Source organism: Balaenoptera acutorostrata, chromosome 7 (genome assembly GCF_949987535.1).
Source record: "Balaenoptera acutorostrata chromosome 7, mBalAcu1.1, whole genome shotgun sequence".
Classification (NCBI taxonomy): domain Eukaryota; kingdom Metazoa; phylum Chordata; class Mammalia; order Artiodactyla; family Balaenopteridae; genus Balaenoptera; species Balaenoptera acutorostrata.
The window spans coordinates 33704894-33725037 of record NC_080070.1 but is presented as its reverse complement, the minus strand read 5'-3'; the positions used below and the strand labels follow the sequence as shown (position 1 = coordinate 33725037).

General features: G+C 35.9%; 1 protein-coding gene across 1 annotated transcript in view; it reads right to left on the bottom strand.

Moving 5' to 3' along the window:
* ASZ1 (ankyrin repeat, SAM and basic leucine zipper domain containing 1) overlaps positions 1-20144 on the bottom strand; it is an 82783-nt gene that overhangs the window by 13756 nt on the left and 48883 nt on the right. The window contains exons 5-8 of the mRNA XM_007195127.2: positions 4273-4384; positions 3596-3730; positions 2152-2276; positions 646-721 (exon numbers count right to left, since the gene is read on the bottom strand). Of these exons, the coding sequence (XP_007195189.2) occupies positions 646-721; positions 2152-2276; positions 3596-3730; positions 4273-4384 (448 nt within the window). The remainder of the gene's footprint in view (positions 1-645; positions 722-2151; positions 2277-3595; positions 3731-4272; positions 4385-20144) is intronic.

Genomic DNA, 20144 nt, shown 5'->3' with positions numbered 1-20144 from the left:
ATATTTCTCAAATAGGAAGTTTCACGATTGTACAATGAAACCCAATTCCAAACTGCCTAAACGAATGTGCATGTTCCTAAGGAGAGCCTGTCTTAAATAGTGCTTTACCGCTGCAGTATCAGCTAAATGGCTGATAACTGTCATCTGCTCGAATCCCATAATGCATGCCTAAAATACCTACAACAGTGCTTCACATATGATCTAATTTAATATTTATGACAATCCTACACTAGGTATTACCATCCTCATGAAAAAAAAGGAGATTTAAGTGACATATTTCAGTTAATAATCATTAGAGCAAGAATCTGATACCTGGTTTGTTTGGTTTAAAATCATGCTTCTCCTAATATTCTATACAGGAAGATCAGCAACTGCAAAAACACACTAAGGGCTTAGATGTACAAGGAGTTCTGTGATGTTTTGGGCAGTGGGTAAAAGCCAGATTCTAATTTATGTAAATTTCTATAATAATAAATTTTCAAAATGCTTGTAATTTTAAAATGGAATATATCAATACTACAAATTATGGAGAAAAGTGCATCTGTCACCCCTTCATAAGCATGCTTATGAGTTAATATTTAATGTTACGTTAACCAACAAATAAACATGCATACATAACTCACCATAGCTTAAACAAAAGCTTACCTTCAGTAAATCTGTCATATGTTCAAGTCCAAGACCACGTAAAAATATTTCCAGATCTCCAAATGCTGTATATGAACTATACATATTTATAGCAATGTCAATTTCAGAACAGACTATCAGTGCACAAATAATAAATATATATTTATGATGCAGAGAGAGAATGAGAATAAGAATGAGTAAGAATGAGTCTATGTAGAACATACAGGCATACATCATTTTACTGTGCTTTGCTTTATTGCTTTATCTGCAGACATTGTTTTTTACAAATTGAAGGTTTGTGACAACCCTATGTCAACCAAGTCTATTGGTGTCATTTCTCCAACGGTATCTGCTCACTTTGTGTCTCTGTGTCACACTTTGGTAATTCTTGAAATATTTCAAACTTTCTCATTATTATATTTGTTATGGTGATTCTTGATGTTGCTATTACAACTTGCTGAAGGCTCAGATGATGGTTACCATTTTTTAGCAATAAAGTATTTTTTAGTTAATATATGTACATTGTTTTTGTAGACAGAATGCTATTGCACACTTAATAGACTACAGTATGGTGTAAACATAACTTTTAAATTTGCATAACTCACTTTATTGTGATATTTGCTTTATTGTGGTGGTCTGGAACTGAACACCAATATCTCTGAGGTATGCCTATATTTGCAAATTTACCCACTAGACCTATGTTATACAAAGGAATAAGAAAGGTTTCCTGAGTGAAGATTTAAATAAACAGAGAAAATGGTGATAGTAAAATGAAGCTCATTTTTCCTAAGAAGGAAAATATTTGCCAATATTTATACAACTGACCCCTGAACAACCCAGTTTGAACTGTGCAGGTCCACTTACACATGGATTTTTTTCAATAGTAAATACTATAGTACTACACAGTCGTGGTTAGTTGAATCCACAGATGTGGAACAGCAGAGATGGAGGAACCTTGGACAGAGATTTTCCAAGGGCAGGGTCAGCGCCCCTAACCCCCGGAATTGTTCAAGGGTCAACTGTATTCCTTGTGAGAGGTCTGTACGTGAACATCTCTTTAATTGCAGGAAGTAAAAATTTACTAACTATTTTAAATGTAGGTAAGTAGAGGATAATGTTGTGGTCATGTACTGAACAACTGTGTTCAGGGGAAGAAATGTATTTTTATTTTTAGCTTATAAAATCAGAAATCTGCTATAAAGAATTAGAGAGCAAGATGCAATCTAGTTTGAACACTAACAAAAATATAATCTTAGAACCTTTTAGAAATAAACTGTATTGTTGATATTTTATTTAAAGTAAAAAATTATTCTCATTACTGTTAGTACATGTATATCAAATTTTTCTAAAATTCTGGAGAACAAAGCACTTAAAATTCAGACATTTCTAAGTAATATTTTTAAATGCTCGTAAAAGTTTAAAATATATATTTTAAATAAGTCATCACATTTACTATAAGTAATAAAAAACATGCACAATTTTTACTCATTTATAGGTATTGTGTTGAACAGAAACATGCTATGTTACCTAAATATGTGATCTTTTTCTTGATCAGAATCTGTTCTCAGTAGTTTACAAATAGTCTCTTCTTTAGTTAACTGTTGAAGCTTTCCTCCCCAAGGATTTAAAGTCAAGGAAAGAAAGTTGAAGATCTGAAAAAAGTTACAGTAAAAATTAAAGCAAGATAGTAATTAATAATATTTTCAACAAGATATAAAACAAAACTAAAAATTCCATTTTGGTAAGTGAATCAGAAAAACTAAGTTAGTATTTTAAATACATTTTTAAATAGAGAAAGAGTAAGAAGCATGACTAAGGTATACAAATCTCAACTGTACACCTTAAAGAGATATGAAATTTCTTAGTTTTCAAACTTCTTAGTTCTAACTTTTTAGCAAGCCAAGTTTAAGTCATATAATCAGCCAAGATACAAAATCAAATCTCACTTCAAGAAACAATTTATGACTCAAAATAATCTTTGATGTTCATAAATTTCTTAGTATGTCAAATTCACTGTCATCTACCCTAAATTTAATGATGCAGTATATTAATTAAAAGTTTTCAAATTTCCAAAGCTTAGGAGAAAAACTGTTAATTTCTTTTTAAAGTTTCACAGGGCTTCAGGGATTAGCATTTACACTAGAATACTTTTGGAAATGTAGATCTGAGTTATAAAATGATAGGCATGTTTATAGGCTGCTTAAAAATAGAGGAAGTTATTTTACATGCAACAGAAATGGCATGGTCTGAGTATTATATGATGGAACCTTCGGAATGTTACAAGATTTCAAATTCAGAAACTCAGTTTTAGAAGATCTTGAACTATATAACTTAGATTTACAGTTGTACTATATTTGATCCTTGCTTAGAAATTACACACCTTTGGCTGAAAGCTTTAATATTCAGACCAAAAGTTTATATCAATAAAATAATTTAATGTATGGCAAATATTTATTATTGACTTTAACATCTGAATGATAGTAAATCATATACCCAAGCATGTTATCAATTTATTACATACCTTGTCAAATGTACAGAGGTAAATGTAGCTTAAAGGATTTAATTTTTAAATTGTTTAATGTGTATTAATTAAAATTTAAAAACAATAGTTTAATTACATGTGCAAATTTTGAAATTTTACTAGCTATGTCAATACATTAATTAATTTTTGAAAATCTGAACCAGTTGGAAATGTTTAAACAGTCTATTACAATTTCATTTCTAGGGCTAGATAAGACTTTATTATCCCTTTATATAGTTTTTAAATTACCATATTATAAATGCCTCTTATTTAGTGAAAGATAAATACTCTAGTAAAATAAAGTTTTCATTACCTGGCTGGAAGAAAATTACACATTGAAACATTTAATAATAGCCAGATATACTATTATTTTAGTAGTGAGTTCTAACAAAACAAAAGTTTTACAAACAATAATGTAGACTAAGAAAAATTAGTTTAATAACAGGATACCTCTAGATGTTTATTTCTTTTTGCAATCTCACTTGGTGTCTTTCCATCTTTGGTTTGTATCATTTTATTAGCTCCAAGTTCAAGCAACTTCAAAACTACATTTTTATGACCCTGACATGCTGCCCATGTTAAAGCCTGTAAGTGGGGGAAAAAGAAGACTGTTTAAAGAGAGGGAGTGTATATGACACAGAGGGGAAAACTTTTCAACAGTATTTATGGCACAATAAAAAAGTGAACATGGTTAATTAATGGAATGATGCAATCTCATCATTTCACAGTATAATGTAAACCTATTTCCAAAGTTGTAATTGCAAAGCAGACTGCCAGTGTTCACTGATTTTGTAAGACCAAATAATGTTTTACACAGACAAGTGATGTTATAGAATAAAACGATTTATCTGCCAATCACAGAACTGTTTTCTACAAAAAAGAATTCTATTTGTATTCCAGAATCCAGGCTTTGTTGTGTGTTACAATTTCTTGTGTCAAGGGTGAGGACCAAGAGAAGCAGATAATTTCTTTTTTCCCATTTAAGCTGTTGCTTTTCTTCACTGAACAGCAATTACATCCCAGCCCTTCTATAATTTTACTTATTAAAAAACCTTCCTTGTGGACTACTGATAATAAGATATCAATGTCCTAGAGATAAAAAGGAACACTGTACAATCAGTTCTCACAGTATAGCCATTCTCATCCTGGGTATTAACTTCTGCTCCATGAGCAACAAGGAGAGCAACAACCTGAGGGTGACCATTCCGTGCAGCATACATGATGGGAGTCATAAGTCTCCTACAGAGGAGGAAGAAAAGAAACTGTGTCAATGCTGCCCTTAACAGTTCTTCAAAGCCATGAACTTTACCATACACAATACCATCAGTGTTGTTTTGAAAGTAAAGAAACATGAAAGCTTTTCATAAATCAGGGGATCTGAAAATCCAATTTTCCAGCAAATAAATAAATATAAGGGAGATTACACTCTTAAAAGTATTGAATGCTTACACAGCACCCTCTAGTGAAGAAATGTGGGTTTTTTTTAATTCTTCAATTTTTATACAGCAGATTCTTATTAGTCATCAATTTTATACACATCAGTGTATACATGTCAATCCCAATCTCTCAATTCATACCACCACCACCACCACCTCACCGCCGCTTTCCCCACTTGGTGTCCATATGTTTGTTCTCTACATCTGTGCCTCAATTTCTGCTCTGCAAACTGGTTCATCTGTACCATTTTTCTAGGTTCCACATATATGCGTTAATATATGATATTTTTTTCTCTTTCTGACTTACTTCACTCTGTATGACAGTCTCTAGATCCATCCACGTCTCAACAAATGACCCAATTTCGTTCCTTTTTATGGCTGAGTAATATTCCATTGTATATATGTACCACACTTCTTTATCGATTTGCCTGTTGATGGGCATTTAGGTTGCTTCCATGACCTGGCTATTGTAAATAGTGCTGCAATGAACATTGGGGTGCATGTGTCTTTTGGAATTATGGTTTTCTCTGGGTATATGCCCAGTAGTGGGATTACTGGGTCACATGGTAGTTCTATTTTTAGTTTTTTTTAAAAAATTAATTAATTAATTAATTAATTAATTAATTAATTATGGCTGTGTTGGGTCTTCGTTTCTGTGCGAGGGCTCTCTCCAGTTGTGGCAAGCGGGGGCCACTCTTCATCGCGGTGCGTGGGCCTCTCACCATCGCGGCCTCTCCTGTTGCAGAGCACAGACTCCAGACACGCAGGCTCAGTAATTGTGGCTCATGGGCCCAGTTGCTCCGCGGCATGTGGGATCTTCCCAGACCAGGGCTCAAACCCGTGTTCCCTGCATTGGTAGGCAGATTCTCAACCACTGCGCCACCAGGGAAGCCCTATTTTTAGTTTTTTAAGAAACCTCCATACTGTTGTCCATAGTGGCTGCATCAATTTACATTCCCACCAACAGTGCAAGAGGGTTCCCTTTTCTCCACACCCTCTCCAGCGTTTGTTGTTTGTAGATTTTCTGATGCTGCCCATTCTTACTGGTGTGAGGTGATACCTCATTGTAGTTTTGATTTGCATTTCTCTAATAATTAGTGATGTTGAGCAGCTTTTCATGTGCTTCTTGGCCATCTGTATGTCTTCTTTGGAGAAATGTCTATTTAGGTCTTGCCCATTTTTGGATTGGGTTGTTTGTTTTTTTAATATTGAGCTGCATGAGCTGTTTATATATTTTGGAGATTAATCCTTTGTCCATTGATTCGTTTGCAACTATTTTCTCCCATTCTGAGGGTTGTCTTTTTGTCTTGTTTATGGTTTCCTTTGCTGTGCAAAAGCTTTGAACTTTCATTAGGTCCCATTTGTTTATTTTTGTTTTTATTTCCATTACTCTAGGAGGTGGATCAAAAAAGATCTTGCTGTGATTTATGTCAAGGAGTGTTGTTCCTATGTTTTCCTCTAAGAGTTTTATAGTGTCTGGTCTTGCATTTAGGTCTCTAATCCATTTTGAGTTTATTTTTGTGTATGGTGTTAGGGAATGTTCTAATTTCTTTCTTTTACATGTAGCTGTACAGTTTTCCCAGCACCACTTATTGAAGAGGCTGTCTTTTCTCCATTGTATATCCTTGCCTCCTTTGTCATAGATTAGTTGACCATAGGTGCGTGGGTTTATCTTTGGGCTTTCTATCTTGTTCCATTGATCTATGTTTCTGTTTTTGTGCCAGTACCATATTGTCTTGATTACTGTAGCTTTGTAGTATAGTCTGAAGTTAGGGAGTCTGATTCCTCCAGCTCCGTTCTTTGCCCTCAAGACTGCATTGGCTATTTGGGGTCTTTTGTGTCTCCATACAAATTTTAAGATTTTTTGTTCTAGTTCTGTAAAAAATGCCATTGGTAATTTGATAGGAATTGCATTGAATCTGTAGATTGCTTTGGGTAGTATAGTCATTTTCACAATATTGATTCTTCCAATCCAAGAACATGGTATATCTCTCCATCTGTTGGTATCATCTTTAATTTCTTTCATCAGTGTCTTATAGTTTTCTGCATACAGGTCTTTTGTCTCCCTGGGTAGGTTTATTCCTAGGTATTTTATTCTTTTTGTTGCAATGGTAAATGGGAGTGTTTCCTTAATTTCTCTTTCAGGTATTTCATCATTAGTGTATAGGAATGCAAGGGATTTCTGTGCATTAATTTTGTATCCTGCAACTTTACCAAATTCATTGTTTAGCTCTAGTAGTTTTCTGGTGGCATCTTTAGGATTCTCTATGTATAGTATCATGTCATCTGCAAACAATGACAGTTTTACCTTTTCTTTTCCAATTTGTATTCCTTTTATTTTTTTCTTCTCTGATTGCTGTGGCTAGGACTTCCAAAACTATGTTGAATAATAGTGGCAAGAGTGGACATCCTTGTCTTGTTCCTGATTTTAGAGGAAATGCTTTCAGTTATTCACCATTGAGAATGATGTTTGCTGTGGCTTTGTCATATATGGCCTTTATTACGTTGAGGTAGGTTCCCTCTATGCCCACTTTCTGGAGAGTTTTTGTCATAAATAGGTGTTGAATGTTGTCAAAAGCTTTTTCTGCATCTATTGAGATGATCATACAGTTTTTATTCTTCAGTTTGTTAACATGGTGTATCACATTGATTGATTTGCGTATCTTGAAGCATCCTTGCATCCCTGGGATAAATCCCACTTGATCATGGTGTATGATCCTTTTAATGTGTTGTTGGATTCTGTTTGCTAGTATTTTGTTGAGGATTTTTGCATCTATATTCATCAGTGATATTGGTCTGTAATTTTCTTTTTTTGTAGTATCTTTGTCTGGTTTTGGTATCAGGGTGATGGTGGCCTCACAGAATGAGTTTGGGAGTGTTCCTTCCTCCACAATTTTTTGGAAGAGTTTGAGAAGGATGGGTGTTAGCTCTTCTCTAAATGTTTGATAGAATTCACCTGTGAAGCCATCTGGTCCTGGACTTTTGTTTGTTGGAAGATTTTTAATCACAGTTTCAATTTCATTACTTGTGTCTGGTCTGTTCATATTTTCTATTTCTTCCTGGTTCAGTCTTGGAAGGTTATACCTTTCTAAGAATTTGTCCATTTCTTCCAGGTTGTCCATTTTACTGGCATAGAGTTGCTTGTAGTAGTCTCTTAGGATGCTTTGTATTTCTTCAGTGTCTGTTGTAACTTCTCCTTTTTCATTTCTAATTTTATTGATTTGAGTCCTCTCCCTCTTTTTCTTGATGAGTCTGGCTAATGGTTTGTCAATTTTGTTTATCTTCTCAAAGAACCAGCTTTTAGTTTTACTGATCTTTGCTATCGTTTTCTTTGTTTCTATTTCATTTTTTTCTGCTCTGATCTTTATGATTTCCTTCCTTCTGCTAACTTGGGTTTTGTTTGTTCTTCTTTCTCTAGTTTCTTTAGGTGTAAGGTTAGATTGTTTGAGATTTTTCTTGTTCCTTGAGGTAGGCTTGTATAGCTATAAAGTTTCCTCTTAGAACTGCTTTTGCTGCATCCCATAGGTTTTGGATCATCGTGTTTTCATTGTCATTTGTCTCTATGTATTTTTTGATTTCCTCTTTGATTTCTTCAGTGATCTCTTGGTTATTTAGTAACATACTATTTAGCCTCCATCTGTTTTCATTTCTTACGTTTTTTTCCCTGTAATTCATTTCTAATCTCATAGCATTGTGGTCGGAATAGATACTTCATACGATTTCAATTTTATTAAATTTACCAAGGCTTGATTTGTGACCCAAGATATGCTCTATCTTGGAGAATGTTCCATGAGCACTTGAGAAAAATGTGTATTCTGTTGTTTTTGGGTGGAATGTCCTATAAATATCAATTAAGTCCATCTTGTTTAATGTATCATTTAAAGCTTGTGTTTCCTTATTTATTTTCATTTTGGATGATCTGTCCATTGGTGAAAGTGGGGTGTTAAATTCCCCTACTATGATTGTGTTACTGTCGATTTCCCCTTTTATGGCTGTTAGTATTTGCCTTATGTATCGAGGTGCTCCTATATTGGGTGCATAAATATTTACAATTGTTATACCTTCCTCTTGGATCGATCCCTTGATCATTATATAGTGTCCTTCTTTGTCTCTTGTAATAGTGTTTATTTTAAAGTCTATTTTGTCTGATATGAGAATTGCTACTCCAGCTTTCTTTTGATTTCCATTTGCATGGAATATCTTTTTCCATCCCCTCACTTTCAGTCTGTATGTGTTCCTAGGTCTGAAGTGGGTCTCTTGTAGACAGCATATACACAGGTCTTGTTTTTGTATCCATTCAGTCAGTCTGTGTCTTTTGGTGGGAGCATTTAATCCATTTACATTTAAGGTAATTATCGATATGTATGTTCCTATTCCCATTTTCTTAAATGTTTTGAGTTTGTTATTGTAGGTGTATTCCTTCTCTTGTGTTTCTTGCCTAGAGAAGTTCCTTTAGCATTTGTTGTAAAGCTGGTTTGGTGGTGCTGAACTCTCTCAGCCTTTGCTTGTCTGTAAATGTTTTAATTTCTCCATCAAATCTGAATGAGATCCTTGCTGGATAGAGTAATCTTGGTTGTAGGTTTTTCTCCTTGATCACTTTAAATATGTCCTGCCACTCCCTTCTGGCTTGCAGAGTTTCTGCTGAAAGATCAGCTGTTAACCTTATGGGGATTCCCTTGTGTGTTATTTGTTGTTTTTCCCTTGCTGCTTTTAATATGTTTTCTTTATATTTAATTTTTGATAGTTTGATTAATATGTGTCTTGGCGTGTTTCTCCTTGGATTTATCCTGTATGGGACTCTCTGCGCTTCCTGGACCTGACTGAGTATTTCCTTTCCCATATTAGGGAATTTTTCAACTATAATCTCTTCAAATATTTTCTCAGTCCCTTTCTTTTTCTCTTCTTCTTCTGGGACCCCTATAATTCGAATGTTGGTGCGTTTAATGTTGTCCCAGAGGTCTCTGAGATTGTCCTCAGTTCTTTTCATTCTTTTTTCTTTATTCTGCTCTGCAGTAGTTATTTCCACTATTTTATCTTCCAGGTCACTTATCCGTTCTTCTGCCTCAGTTATTCTGCTATTGATCCCTTCTAGAGTATTTTTAATTTCATTTATTGTGTTGTTCATCGTTGCTTGGTTCCTCTTTAGTTCTTCTAGGTCCTTGTTCAATGTTTCTTGCATTTTATCTATTCTATTTCCAAGATTTTGGAACATCTTTACTATAATTATTCTGAATTCTTTTTCAGGTAGACTGCCTATTTCCTCTTCATTTGTTAGGTCTGGTGTGTTTTTACCTTGCTCCTTCATCTGCTGTGTGTTTTTCTGTCTTCTCATTTTGCTTATCTTACTGTGTTTGGGGTCTCCTTTTTGCAGGCTGCAGGTTCGTAGTTCCTGTTGTTTTTGGTATCTGTCCCCAGTGGCTAAGGTTGGTTCAGTGGGTTGTGTAGGCTTCCTGGTGGAGGGGACTAGTGCCTGTGTTCTGGTGGATGAGGCTGGATCTTGTCTTTCTGGTGGGCAGGTCCACGTCTGGTGGTGTGTTTTGGGGTGTCTGTGGCCTTATTATGATTTTAGGTAGCCTCCTTGCTAATGGATGGGGCTGTGTTCCTGTCTTGGTAGTTGTTTGGCATAGGGTGTCCAGCACTATAGCTTGCTGGTCGTTGAGTGAAGCTGGGTCTTGGTGTTGAGATGGAGATCTCTGGGAGATTTTCGTCATTTGGTATTACGTGGAGCTGGGAGGTCTCTTGTGGACCAGTGTCCTGAAGTTGGCTCTCCCACCTCAGAGGCACAGCCCTGATGCCTGGCTGGAGCACCAAGAGCCTTTCATCCACATGGCTGCTAGTGTTGGAAGGTCTCCTGCAGAGGCAGGGGGTGGCACTGTTTCACTATGGGGACAAGGACACTGGCAGCAGAAGTTCTGGGAAGTACTCTTTGGCGTGAGCCCTCCCAGAGTCTGTCATTAGCCACACCAAAGAGCCCAGGTAGGCTCCAGTGTTGGGTTGCCTCAGGCAAAACAACCTGGCTCTATTTTCATCGTATTTTTTTAAAGATTTTTTTTTGATGTGGGGCATTTTTAAAGTCTTTATTGAATTTGTTATATATTGCTTCTGTTTTATGCCTTCGTTTTTTGGCCACGAGGCATGTGGGATCCTAGCTCCCTGACCAGGGATCGAACCCACACCCCCTGCATTGGAAGGTGAGATCTCAACCACTGGACCTCCAGGGAAGTCCCTCATATTTTGAATCTAACCACTTCTCACAACCTTGTTAGCCACTGTAAGCAGTTCAAACCATCATTATATTTCTCTGATTTATATTTTTGCAATAGCCTCATAACTGCTCTCCATGCTTCTACTCTGGCCACTTACAGTTTATTCTTTTTGGAAATGCCAAGTTCTTCCCCTTGCCGAGACTGTGCAAGTGCTATTCCCTCCACCTTTCCCTAGACCTTCATATTGTGCACTCCTTCATCTTAATCAGAAAAGGTAACATGAAAGTGTGAGTGTCCCATTTGCTAGAAACTTATTACTGAAAATCATAAGTGACATTTTCTGAATTTGTACTGAAATCTGTTCTCAAGTTGTACTGAAAATTGAGGTTCTTCTAAGTATCAGTTTCTCTTAGAATCTCAGAAACCAGCAGGGATATAATTTTCAGTATGTAAATTTACATGGACATAAAATGTCTTCTTAGAGATGCTTACTTCATCCTAGATAATAAAACTACTAGACTAGTATAGTTTGCTGACTAAGAAGCTTCAGATCACTACTGGAAAATGTGTTATTAAAAATGTTGCATTGGCTCCTAACTTCTAAGAAAAGTGGAACAGCAAACTCCTATAAAAGTGTCTAGATTACCTAGACGGTATATTACTCAGCTTCTAAAAGTTATTAAAGTTACTGATACCATGAATAGTGTTGCATGACAATTCTGAGAGCGGAGAGAACAATTCTTCCAGTGGTTTTATATCTACAGAAACTTGTAATATCTGTTGTTTCCTGCCTGTTATAGATTAATGAAATCTAACTCTTCAATCTTATAAACTCTTATAAACAATTTTATAAACTTTTCAGGGAAGTTATAAAACTTTAAAATAACTGGTTTACTCAAGTGACATGGTAACTCTGTGCTACTGATAACTTTACTTTCAATATTAATTTCCATCTTATTTATTTCCTGAGATTTAATATAAAGAATTACTTCCCATTCTCTCTTTAAATCACTGCAATTTTGTTCTGCCTGCTCCTTCTAACACACAACTGCTTTGGCAAAGGTCAGGAGTTACTTGGACTCCTTTTATTTTTCTAGCACTTAAAGGTATGTATTTCAGAGGCTTCTGTCCTCAATACTCTTCCCTTTTCACTACATAAACACCATACCTGTATGATCTCACCTACTCTCATGACTATTGTTAACACACTGGTGGCTGCTGAGTCTATCTCTAGCCCAGGGCTTGCTCCTGAGCTCCGGATCATAACTGTCACTTCTACCTGGGTACCCCAACAAAACTCAAAATCAACACATACCCAAATCTTAAGTCACCATCTTCCTGCCAACACACAATACTCTCTGTTATTACCTATCTCTGTGAACAGCATCAGAGTCCAAGCACGGCCCAACCCAGAAACCTGGAATTTATCCATGACTCCTTGTGCCTTCATGTCTAAGCCAGCACTCCTGCCAGTGTTACCTCCTTCCCATCATTTGCATCTGTACTTTACACTCTCCTCCTTCTTCCTTGTGTTCAAGTCCTAATCACTTCTTACATGGATTACTGCATGCAACAGCATAACTAGCCTCCTTGTCTCCAGTCTTTCCTCCACATCTGTAAATCTCATCAAATCAATTCACTGTTTAAAGTTTTCAAGGTTACACCTATGAGAATCTTCATGATAAGTCCTCTGTCTACCTCTCTACCATTTTAGCACCTGCAATCCTACTCCATCCTATTAAGAAACTTCAGTCATATCTGCAGGTATGAATTCGCCTCTCTCCTTTGGATGTCCTCTTTTCAGAGTACTTTCTGGTTGAAATGTCTTTTCACTTTTCTCTTCAACACATGTATTCATAATCTACCTCTGGGGTTTTATCTTAGAAGCCAACATGTCCCCCAATTTTTTGATGCCCTATCTCATCTTAGGTAGCAATCCCCCTCTCCTCTATGTTCTCATAGCACTCTGTACTTATTTTTATCAGTTCACCTTTCAGGCCAAAACGTATTTGTTCAATTCATCTAGGTTCTCAGCCAGATTATCAGTTCTTTGAGGATAATGATCCTGACCTGCCTCTATATCCACCCCCAACAACCCATGCGGTGACTAGTATAATGCTCTACTTCTGTGTTTTGTGTCATGCGTACATTTAACACAGGCAGGGTTTTCTCCTTATCTATTACATCATCACATGTCTATTGATTGTGTTAGTCAATGCATCTATACCCTTACTCTATATCCTTAGATTTGCCTAATGAGGGATACATGTTGAAATTTCCTGCTATAATTGTATTTTGATCTACTTCTCCCAGAATTTTAATAGGTTTCGATTTATGGATTTATTAGCCATGTAGTTTAGTGTGTACAGGTTTGTGCTTGTTATATTTTCATTGATTTTGCCTTTTTTCATAGTATAAAGTTCTTTATTCTGTGTATTGCATTTAATAGTAGTAATATCTGATATTGATAATCCTAATTTCTATGGGTTTACCTTTACCTGTAAAGGGATTTTTAAAAAAATTTTATTTATTTATTTTTGGCTGCATTGGGTCTTCATTGCTATGCGCAGGCTTTCTCTAGTTGCGGCGAGTGGGGGCTACTCTTCCTTTCAGTGCGCGGGCTTCTCATTGTGGTGGCCTCTCTTGTTGCGGAGCATGGGCTCTAGGGTGCGCGGGCTTCAGCAGTTGTGGCTCACGGGCTCTAGAGTGCAGGCTCAGTAGTTGTGGTGCACAGGCTTAGCTGTTCTGCGGCATGTGGGATCTTCCCAGACCAGGGCTCGAATCTGTGTTCCCTGCCTTGGCAGGCGGATTCTTAACCACTGTGCCACCAGGGAAGTCCCTGTAAAGGGATTTTTCATACTCCTTTTTCTCCAAATTTTCTTGTAATAGCGTTTAGCTGTCTTTTGTTTTTTAAGTCAGTATCTCAGTTGAAAAATTCAGTCCATTCTCATTTAGCATAATGACTGATATAATTGACAATATTTCTTCTCTTTTGTTTTTGTTGGTGCAACAAAACTGCCGTTCACTACATTTTTCCCCTTGAAAATCTGATGATTCTGATTTGCCTTTTTTTAAAAAACAATGCCATTAAACATTACCCTGTTTCTCTGCTCTTAGTAAAACACATATGACTCTCCTATAGGTAAGCAAAGTAAGACCTATTTCTCCTAATGAGACTATGGTTTCCGCCTCCACCATGCCACCTTCTCCCTGTTTACACTCAAATAGGATAAGACCTTTTGAATACTCTTTAGTTCCCTTTCTTCTCTTAGGTGTCCCCCAACTCTCTGCAAACTATAGCTCTTAGATTTTGTTGGCATAATTTAGTATTTATTAGACTTTTACTTGCATTTTGTCTTGTCTGTTTCCAGAATCCTTATTTAGCACTCATATTTCACATTCCCAGTCTAATATAATCCATTAAATACACGTTTATCTAAGTTCATCCCTCTTCACTGCTTTCTCTTCACCCTCCTCCTTCATGAGATCTCTGATTCTTTTTGGTTTGGTTAGTCTTTCCTCAGCTGGGGTGCTTGGGTAATGTATTTTCTGAGTTCCTGCATATCCTTGACCATCTTTCTTTCACCCTGACAGGCTTAGCTTGGTTGAGAATAAGATCTTTAGGTTGCAGGCCTTTGTCTAAATGAAAATATAATTTCATTCTTTTCTAGTTTCAGCTGTGCACATGGGAAAACTGATGTCACTCTAATCTTTTTACTTTCCTTTGTTAAACACTTAATTCTTTCTGCCTGGAAACTTGTAAAAATTTCCTCTTTGTTTTTAGAGTTTACACATTTTAACCAGAATTTATGCCTAGGAGTGTCTTTTTTTTTTTTTTCCCCCTCATCAGTCCAAACTAAAGTTCAGGAACTTTTCCCAAATGCAGTCTTTTTTTTTTTTTTTGACATTCAGTCTTGATAGAGTTTTTCAGCTTAGGAACCATTTCTTTTTTCTAGAATGTGTTTATTATTACCAATCTTCCATGTTCCTTTTTCTTCCCTGAATTCTGGATTCAAACACCACATTTTTTTAAGTTCCAAGAGATCTTTCTTCATGCTGCATTTAGATCTCATGTGCTCTTAATTTTTAGTCCAGGTTTTTGCCTTTCTCTGTCAGCAATTTTATTGTACTAGGCAAGTATTTTAGTTGTCAATCTTTTCTCTACCTGCTGGGAAGTTTTTATTTCCTATTGCGTCTTTAGGGCTCAGGTCCCGTACTTGTAATATTCTTAATGGCAGAAATCCTTACAGATTTTGAAAATCAAAGAAGTTGCTTATGCAGTGGGTCTATAGTTTAAGGGCAGGCTGTTAGCTCCCCCCAGAAGTACCTTGAGAATTCTCTCAGCTTTCCTATCTTCCTGAATTTGCCCAACCTCATGGACAGAGACAACTCAGCCCATTTGTTTAGCTCCAAGTCTTCAAGAGTCTGGAAACCTAAGGCATTCATGCCGGGTCAGCTTTACCCCAGGTCCACAGATCTCCTAATGTCAAACTTTTGCGGGATCAGCTGCTCTCCATCTAGGCTTACACCTGATAATTTCCTACCCTTGGGGAAAGGAGTTTGTCTGTTTTGCAGGGATAGGAACACAAGCCTGAATCCTTATCAACACCCAGCTCCCTTAAGGTCTCAGCAGCCCAAGGCTTGGGAAAGGCATAGCTTGGAGTTGAGAACACACAGGATGAGAATGATGTTCTGGTAGCCAAGTTCCCAGATATGCTGTGTCATGTTTATAAGGGCCATTGCCAATCCAACATATATTCATCCACATTTTTATCTTGTAATTTTTTATTAAGCAGCTGTGTGACTTTTTTAATATTTAAATATTTTGAGGCATATGAAATAACTTTTGTGTGAGGTTGGAACTCAGCATTTTTTTTATCCCTCTCCCAACCCCTCCCCCTTGGCAACCACCAATCCATTCTCTATGTTCGTGATTCTGTTTCTGTTTCACAGATAGGTTCATTTGTATCATATTTTAGATTCCACATACAAATGATATCATACAGTATTTGTCTTTCTCTTTCTGACTTACTTCACTTAGTATGATAATCTCTAGGACCACCCATGTTGCTGCAAATGGCATTATTTCATTCTTTTTTTATGGCTGTGTGGTATTCCATTGTATATATGTTCCACATCTTCTTTATCCATTCATCTGTTGATGGACATCTAGGTTGTTTCCATGTCTTGGCTGTTATGAATAGTGCTGCTATGAACATAGGGGTACATGTATCTTTCTGGATTAGAGTTTTGTCTGGATATATGCCCAGGAGTGGGATTGCTGGATCTTATGGTAATTGTATTTTTAGTTTTCTGAGGAACCTCCTTTCTGTTTTTCACAGTGGCTGCACCAACTTACATTCCCACCAACAGTGTAGGAGGGTTCCCTTTTCTCCACATCCTCTACAGCATTTGTTATTTGTAGACTTTTTAATGATGGCCATTCTGACCAGCGTGAGGTGGTACCTCACTGTAGTTTTGACAAATTTCTCTAATAATTAGCAATGTTGAGCATTTTTTCATGTGCCATTTGGAGAAATGTATCTAAGTCTCCTGCCTGTTTTTCAATTGGGTTGTTTGGTTTTTTTTGTTGTTGAGTTGTATAAGCTGTTTGTATATTTTGGAAATTAAGCCCTTGTCAGTTGCATCGTTTGCAAATATTTTCTCCCCTTCTGTAGGTTGTCCTTTTGTTTTGTTTATGGTTTCCTTTGCTGTGCAAAAGCTTGTAAGTTTGATTAGGTCCCATTTGTTTATTTTTGTTTTTATTTCTATTGCCTTGGGAAACTGACCTAAGAAAACATTGGTACAAGTTATGTCAGAGAATGTTATGCCTATGATCTCTTCTGGGAGTTTTATGGTGTTATGTCATATGTTTAAGTCTTTAAGCCATTTTGAGTTTTTGTGTATGGTGTGAGGGTGTGTCCTAACTTCGTTGATTTACATGCAGGTGTCCAACTTTCCCAACACAACTTGCTGAAGAGACTGTCTTTTTCCCATTGTGTATTCTTGCCTTCTTTGTCAGAGATTAATTGACCATAGGTGTATGGGTTTATTTCTGGGCTCTCTGTTCTGTTCTACTGATCCATATGTCTGTTTTTGTGCCAATACCACGCTGTTTTGATTACTTTAGCTTTGTAGTACTGTCTGAAGTCTGGGATGGTTATGTCTCCTGCTTTCTTCTTTTTCCTCAGGATTGCTTTGGCAATTCTGGATCTTTTATGGTTCCATATAAATTTTAGGATTATTTGTTCTAGTTCTGTGAAAAATGTCATAGGTAATTTGATAGAGATCACATTAAATCTGCAGATTGCTTTGGGTAGTATGGTCATTTTAACAGTATTAAGTCTTCCAATCCAAGAGTATGGGCTATTTTTCCATTTCTTTGAATCATCTTCAGTTTCCTTTACTGTTTTATAGTTCTCAGCATATAAGTCTTTCACCTTCTTGATCAGGTTTATTCCTAAGTGTTTTATTTTGGGGGGTACAACTTTAAAAGGTTTTTTTTTTTTTTACATTCCCTTTCTGGTATTTCATTGTTGGTATAAAGAAATGCAAGCGATTTCTGTATGTTAATCTTGCATCCTGCTACCTTGCTGAATATGTTTATCAGTTCTAGTAGTTTTTGTGTGGTCTTTAGGGTTTCCGATATAGAGTATCATAACATCTGCATATAATGACAATTTTACCTCTTCCCTTCCAATGTGGGTATCTTTTATTTCTTTTTCTTGTCTGATTGCTGTGACTAGGACTTCCAATACTATGTTGAATAGAAGAAGTGAGAGTGGGCATCCTTATCTTGTTCCAGATTTTAGTGGGAAGGCTTTCAGCTTTTCACCATTGAGTGTTATATTGGCTGTGGGGAACCCAGCATTTTTTACTCCTTCAAATAGCTATCCAAATCCCCAGCACTAAAATGATGATCCATTTTCTGCCTGCTAGTTTGAAATGCCACATTAATCATATATAATAATTTCATTTATTCTTGGATTTCATCCTAGATTTTCTTTTCTCTTTTACTTTTAGCAATCAGCAATTGAGAGCTTTCCACCAATACCACACAGTTTAATTACTGTGATTTATTTATTTTTTAACATCTTTATTGAAGTATAATTGCTTTACAATGTTGTTAGTTTCTGCTGTATAACAAAGTGAATCAGCTATATGTATACATATATCCCCATATCTCCTCCCTCTTGTGTCTCCCTCCCACCCTCCCTATCCCACTCCTCTAGGTGGTCACAAAGCACTGAGCTGATCGCCCTGTGCTATGCGGCTGCTTCCCACTAGCTATTTTACATTTGGTAGTGTACATATGTCCATGCCACTCTCTCACTTTGTCCCAGCTTACCCTTCCCCCTCCCCCTCCCCATGTCCTCAAGTCCATTCTCTAGTAGTTCTGCACCTTTATTCCTGTCTTGCCCCTAGGTTCTTCATAACCTTTTTTATTTTTTTAGATTCCATATATATGTGTTAGCATACGGTATTTGTTTTCCTCTCTCTGACTTACTTCACTGTATGACAGACTCTAGGTCCATCCACCTCACTACAAATAACTCAATTTCGTTTCTTTTTATGGCTGAGTAATATTCCATTGTATATATGTGCCACATCTTCTTTATCCATTCATCTGCCAATGGACACTTAGGGTGATTTAATTTTGACATAAGGCAAAATATATATCATTACTCTTCTTTTAAAAAAGATGTATTGATTTTTTAAAATTACTTAATTCACACATATGTATTAATACTTTTCCCTTAGAATACTACTGATAATCGCTGATAAGAGTTGGGTATCGTTCCAGATCTTAGCAAACAAAAAGAGCAAATTTTACATATATAAACATATGTGTGCAGAAAAAGAAGACATTTTAAAATATAAATAATATCATGCTATTTATGTAATGTCTTGCCAATAAATAAATTGAAAACTCTTTAAGTTCCCTTTGAATATTACTTTGTGTGAATCACACAGGTTTTGATACCAAGGCTTTAATTGTTGTTCAATTCTAAGTTTTACCACTTTTCTTTTCAGCTCCTCTTTAATCCAGAAGTTACTAAAATGTATAATTTAAATACCCAATTTTATGCATTGAGGAGGCTTTTGGTTGTTAAATTCTAAATTCATTACATTGTAGTTAGTGAAAGTGTTCTACAAGACATCACTTTTTAAAAAGGAATTTATTAAAGCTTCCTTTATGGCCTAGAACATAACCGTATTTTAAAAACAATCCATGTACAGTTGAAAAGAATTTATATATATAAATTATGTTAGCGTCAGAATTCTAAATAAATATCAATTAGATACACTTTTTAAGTGTTATTTGAATCTCCTATACCTTTAATTTTTGTCTAATACATTTATACTAAAGTCTTCAAATATAATTATAGATTTTCCATTTCTATTTCAGTTCTATAATTTTCATTTTATATATTTTAAAGCCATTTATATTAAAATTATCTTCTTAAATTTTTGCTTTTATCAAAATGAACACTTCCTCTTTGTTTCCTTAAATAATTTATTACCCCAGAGGGTTTTTTGTTTCGTTTTGTTTTGTCTTGGTATCTACCAGGTATAAGTACTTTCTAAATGAACAACATTTTCTTATCATTTTATTTTCAACCATTATTATTGTATTTTAGTTGTGATTTTATTGGATTTTGGTTTTAGCCATATGTGAGTTACTATATTTTAATCAGTGAGCTTTCCCAATTAGTTTTCTTTTTTATTAATATGGTTAGACTTATTTCTGACATTATATTTTTGCAGTTTTTATCACGCTTCCATGGTAAATATATGCATTTACATCTCCTTTTTAGTCTTGTTAGACTGATCAAGTTCTATTTGTTCTATCCACCCTCTACCTCCCCCAACCCTGCTCCTTTATCTAAAAGCTTGTAACGTCCTTCTTTTCTTCTAGGACAACAGTCCCTCCTTATCCACAGGGGATATGTTCCAAAACCCCCAGTGGATGCCTGAACCGTAGACAGTACCAAACCCTATATATACTATGTTTTTTCCTATACTTACAGAAAAAACAGGTAGCATAAACAGTGTGGATATGCAGGACAAAGGGATGATTCATGTCCTGGGTGAGACAGCAAGAGATTTAATAACATTACACAGAATGGCATGCAATTTAAAACTTATGAATTGTTTACTTCTGGAATTTTCCATTTAATATTTTCAGACTGCAGTTGACTGTGGGTAAGTGAAACCACAGAAAGCAAAACAGCAGATAAGGAGGGGAAACTACTGTGCTTACTTTTAAATCCTTTTCACCACCTTCCTAACACCCTTCACCTTACCATTCAACAAAAACTAAAGTTAATCAATAACTTTGATCTCATCTGAAGA